This window comes from Pseudoliparis swirei, unplaced genomic scaffold (assembly GCF_029220125.1).
Source record: "Pseudoliparis swirei isolate HS2019 ecotype Mariana Trench unplaced genomic scaffold, NWPU_hadal_v1 hadal_46, whole genome shotgun sequence".
NCBI lineage: Eukaryota > Metazoa > Chordata > Actinopteri > Perciformes > Liparidae > Pseudoliparis > Pseudoliparis swirei.
This window is the reverse complement of record NW_026613282.1, coordinates 45,001-50,380: the sequence shown is the minus strand read 5'-3', so window position 1 is coordinate 50,380 and position 5,380 is coordinate 45,001. Positions and strand designations below refer to the sequence as shown.

General features: G+C 46.3%; 1 protein-coding gene across 10 annotated transcripts in view; it reads right to left on the bottom strand.

The window, feature by feature from the left end:
* Positions 1-564: 564 nt before the first annotated feature.
* Positions 565-5,380, bottom strand: part of LOC130191401 (cAMP-specific 3',5'-cyclic phosphodiesterase 4D-like) — a 47,583-nt gene continuing 42,767 nt past the window's right edge. For all 10 annotated transcript variants that reach the window (XM_056411040.1, XM_056411043.1, XM_056411041.1 and 7 more), the window contains 2 exons: positions 5,372-5,380; positions 565-4,080 (listed from right to left, as the gene is read on the bottom strand). The exon at positions 5,372-5,380 is cut by the window's right edge and continues 174 nt beyond it. In XM_056411040.1, the coding sequence (XP_056267015.1) occupies positions 3,571-4,080; positions 5,372-5,380 (519 nt within the window). In that variant the 3' untranslated portion in view covers positions 565-3,570. The remainder of the gene's footprint in view (positions 4,081-5,371) is intronic.

Genomic DNA, 5,380 nt, shown 5'->3' with positions numbered 1-5,380 from the left:
CACATTGCACTGTGTCGTCCCAGATGAAGCTGAAGGGTCCTGCTGGTCCGTGCGGAGGCCACGATGCAGCTGATACACAGAACAGATCAGAGGTCGTCAATCAAATCCTTTCACAATAAACTAAACAACCAAGACAACAACCGCTGCAGAGCGAACATGACAACAAGGTGCATCGTTGCGCGGAGCTGAGAAGCAGTTGTGTCCAAAAATGAAGTGCAGCACATTAGTCCCTTTAGTGGAAGCTGTTATTACAAGTGAATAAGTAGATGCCTTTTCTTCCTCAGTCATAGGAACAACTCAGCGGAAGTTAACGCTCTTGTCCTACAGTCACGACGGCTAAAAGATGTTATACTGATATTATCACACGGATAATGGACAAGCATTTTAATATGCATCTGTAAGAGGTCGGTAGGAGCAGACGGAGCTCGCCGTGGCCGAAGCCGACTGAGGGGATCGATGCAAATGATGGAAAGTGATTGATTTTTTAAAAACGTTTCTTTTAATCAGCGAACCGCATCCCACACTTTGTTCTACGGTCCGAAACAATGACAAGAAACCAGCGAGTAGGCAGAATCAACCCATGCTTTTATTTAATCCATTGCATATAAAACCTTTTTTTTCCCATTCTTTTTATTGTTTTTTCTACATAAAGTTGTATGATCTACAGTGCTATCCAATAGACTGCAAAGAACAAGGAATCCATTAAAATAACATTTGACTTGTCTTGTGAAACTTACAGACAAGTTGGCATTCTAAAGACATAACCCCAAAAAATAATTGTCTTGAAGACCTTTTTTTAAGTTACAGTTTGTGTTTTCCTTTCATACCATAAAAAATATAACACGTAATGAGAAAAGAACCCACTGTTTCCGTTGGTCCAGGGCTGTTTAGAATCTACAGTATGTGTCAAAATAAGAGTCCCGAGTCGGGACAGTGACCCGCCCGGAACCCCCGACCCGCCCGGAACCCCCGACCCGCCCTCCACTACAGAAATATACGAAACCTTCTCCCGGCCAGGCAGAAAGATGTCAGTGGTTTTGGATATTGCGAGTAATGCGAGTGGAAGTGTGGGCGGGGCTTAGATCAGCGACACACCGCCAGTGTTCCAGCCGTAATTAATGCAGCAGTGGCTGAACATGCAGATGTGCCTCCACGCCTCGGTGCTCCGTCGGCTGCGGTCCGGCTGCGCGCTCCCGCCGCGCCCCATTTCAGTGTGTGTGTGCGTGTAGCTGTGGCTCGACCCGCGTGCACGCGGCGGACACAAAGTCGCCGCCGTGTCGTGGGCGGAGTCACATCAGTGGGCGGGGCGCGAGGGAGGCTCCGACCGGGCCACCCGGAGGCCGCGCGCGTCTCTCCGGTAGCGCGCCTCTACGGCTCGCGGTTGACCTGAATGCTGCACGCGGACCACGTGTTCTCCTTCTCTTCCCTGGAGAGAGCGAACGTGTGTTTGGCTGCGAGAGTTAAAAAAAAGGCAACGTTTTCAAATGTACCACGTGACACCAGGCCAAGCCCGAGCCGCAGGAGTCACCACGATGCAGCAAACAGAACTAGATAAAACACAAAGGAAACTAAATGACATGCGTTGAATTTAAGGCACAGCCCATGGGCCAAGGAACAGTTTCTTTTTAGAAAACAATTTGGCTTTCCCCCTCTCTGCACCGAGCGACTCCTCGGGTCAGCAGCATGTCGATGGATCATTTTACACTGGAGTGTAATAAACTCTCACCAAGAGGTACGTAATACAGCCACGCCATCACCAAAAGGGATGATCAGAGTCAACCATTTACAACAAACGGCATTATGATAGTAATAACATTAATAACTATATTATATACAGCACAATAAATATATGTTTTGTAAACAGCGATAAAACCAGAACATTTTATTACAGGTAAGGGCATTGGGTGAGGCTGAAAGAAAAGAGAGAAGTCTTGGCACGAAATGAAAGATTAAATAAAACGTTTTGGAAATAACACAATCAAAACAAGCTCTTTAAAAAAAAAGCAATGTGCAGTATTTCAAGTGTTGTTTTTTTGTCAGTTTTTTTTATACATTTGTTAATTTTTCTTTTTTCTTTTATTTACACACCGAGAACAAAAAAAGAAGTATATTTGGGTATTGTCACAGCCAAGCCTGTACTGTGGTCTATGCTACAGTTAAATATTTACTGTACCACCGTTATATTGCAAAAACGACAAATAGAAAAATATACCAATAAATAATAGCATCAGGTGTAAAGTGAAAAGAATGATAGAAACATAGAAAAAGGAAGAGTGTCTTGGCCGAGGTGTGAGACGGCACGGGTATTCATGAGCGAGTGTTTTGCCGAGTTTAAACATATCGAACATATTCAAGCGGCGATATATGAATACATATCAGTGCATTAGAGTATCTACGTGGAGGAGAGTCTGACGACAGCGGAGCTGATTGTCTTGTGGAAACAACGGAGACGGCGACTGGCTTCAACGCGGCGGCGGAAAAGCGAAGAATTATTCAGATGAGAAATAAGTTGACGCCGCTCAACAGAAACCAAAGTGGCTGGAAACAAGCAGGGATGCAGCTGTTGGTGAAAAGGAAGGACAGTAAAAATCTCTCATGACGTTGGTATAAAATCACACCAGTGGTTTTGAACAGCATTAATATTTCGGAATACTCTGAACACGAATAGAGCTTCTAAAAAAAAAGAAGAAAAGGTGCTTTTTGTATCCACTACAAAGCATTGCATTGTCTCAGGATGCGTTCAGAGGAACTGCAGGCAACAACAAGAACACGCGAAGGCTTCATCCACAGCATGAACTGGCTCAATGAGAGTAAAGCGCAAGGTTCCTGAACCTTTCTCAGTGAAAACTATTACCCAAACAATAGGTATTATGTATAAATGTGACTCATCAGACTAACCGCGTCTCCGTGGGGATAGTCGTGACCTCCAACACTCCGAATGTAATCCAGTCAAAACACTGGATATCTGGGACACGTTTCTCGCCACTGGTTTCCAAAAGTGATCTCATCTTCTTTGCCGACGAAAGGAAAAGCCTCAGATTGCAAAAAGTAAATTCTAGAAAATATCTGAATCTCACGTACAGTACGATACAAAACGTAAAGAGGTCTGGGACGGCGCCGTCGCTGCGTGGATCTGAGCTTCGCATCAGTCCGGTTTCCAAGGAAGACTTCTCCGTCACGACTCCAGTGCGCCGCGGCTCCCGTCTCCGCGGCGACGAGACGCCCTCTGCAGAGGGGAGGGGCCGGCCGAGGTGGGGACGCTCCTTGAAAAACGGCGATGGCCGTCTCTAGAGGACGGGCACTTTGATTAAACGCGGTTAAACTTCCCGCCGAGAGAACGGGACGTGCCGCTTCGGCGCGGACGGGAATGAAGAGGAGTTTTCCTGAGTGCAAAAAAAGGTCTAAGGAGTACCGGCGGCGCGTCTGAACGGGAGGAGAGGCCGAGGTGGAGAGCAGCCGTCGACACAGAGGTATCAAAAACACAGACGGACTCCACAGAACCAACAAATACTCCGTAAAGAACCATCTGTCGTTACTAAGAACAGTTCGTCAGGTGCTGTCCGTGAACTGCTATGTGGGCGGGGCCTCCTCCTCTCCCGCCTCCTGCTCTGCTACTCCGTCCTCCACGCCACACGCTTGTGTGCAGGTTGTCTTCGCCTCTTCCTCCTCCTCCTCCTCCTCTTCATCCACCCCCACCTGTTCGTCCAAAGGAACCTCTGTTGATTCAGAGTCCAGCGTACAGAGCGTTTTAGAGTCAGTACAGCTGTTCAACTCATCTTCATCTTCCTCCTCCTCCTCGTCATCCTCCTCCTCCTCCTCCTCCGGCTGGCTGCCGCTGTCTTTCTCGGTGTCCGACTCCCCGTCCTCCTCCAGGGTGAGCTCAAACTGGAACTTGTCCCCTCCCGGGGGCCGAGTGCCGTCCTCGGGGTCGTCCAGGGTGGGAGACGGGCTCTGGGGGATGGTGCTCTGGTACCACTCCCTGTTGTCCTCCAGCGTGTCCAGGATGTCCTGCGCGTCCGGGTGGACCAGGTCCGCCCAGGTCTCCCACAAAGGGTGAACGATATAGTCGATAAAACCAACCTGCAGGGGGGAAGAAGAGCTCGTTCAGACTGTGCACACTACTGTGTACAGGGCTCTTACACATTTAGACCAGTGGATTTCTAGGACTTTAAACCAAGTTTCCATGACTAAACTGAAATTTCGGGCTAAACATGAACAATTTAGAAAATGTTGCGTATCGAGAGCGTACGCCGGCTTATATTTTGAGCGTCTTTCTTTAAAAAACAAATTAATAATTTCAAACTCGGCGTAAATGAACATGTGATTGTTAGGGATGCACCGATCTGATCGGCGCCGATCCATATCGGCCGATATTCCCATTATCGGTTTTGATCGGCGTTCTCAAAACGGCCGATCAGATGACGTAACATCTGCGAGAACTATCAGACGATCGCCCGGCCGCACCGAGGGCCGCAGAGTGAGAGGTCCACAGAGGATCCTCACCACCGGCCCCCTATTCCCCGCGCCCCCCGTGAAGTTGAATCTCTGGGGCCGACTCTCACATGTCTGCCCTATAGACTGATGCTCACGGTAAACACATTCGATCGTTTTGATAAAGTTAGCGGAAGGATTTAAGTGACAACATCTGGTTTTGCAAAGTTAGCGGAAAGAACCACGTGAAACAACATCCGTTTTTCAAAATATGATGTCGACAAATCATACGCTAACATATACAAGTAAACAATGAACTGATTTTGTATCTTTATAGATCGTTTCTGAGATTTAGCTTAAATTATGCTGACATTAAAACATTTTTACTGGACCAAGGAAGAGTTTATAAAAATAAGTCAGACTTTTGTATGTTAAAAAAAGTCCTGTAAATAGATTTCCCCAAGAGTTCAAGGAAATGAATAATGCAGATGTGTTCCATACATATCTGAAATCCCCTACAATAGCAATCAAACAATTTTAATGTATCAATTAGGACATTTTTCAAAGTAAAAGTCCTAAATGTTTAAAGAAATTGGTCATTTCTTTAATGTTTGAGGTGCTTTAAATATGTATTTCCTCATAGTCCTAGGCAATAATGCTACACAATAAATAGAATGCTTCAATCGACACCGTGATCGGTGATCGGTATTATCGGTGATCGGCAGATACTGATTTCAGTGATCGGCACCAAAAACCTGATCGGTGCATCTCTAGTGATTATAACAAATTTCCATGACTTTTCCCAAACTTTTATGATTTAAGTTTTTTCCATGACTTTTCCAGGCCTGGAAATGACCATTTTAAAATTCCATGACCTTTCCAGGTTTTCCATGACCTTACGAACCCTGTGTGTATGCGCATGTGTGTGTGTGTGTGTTACCTGGCTCTT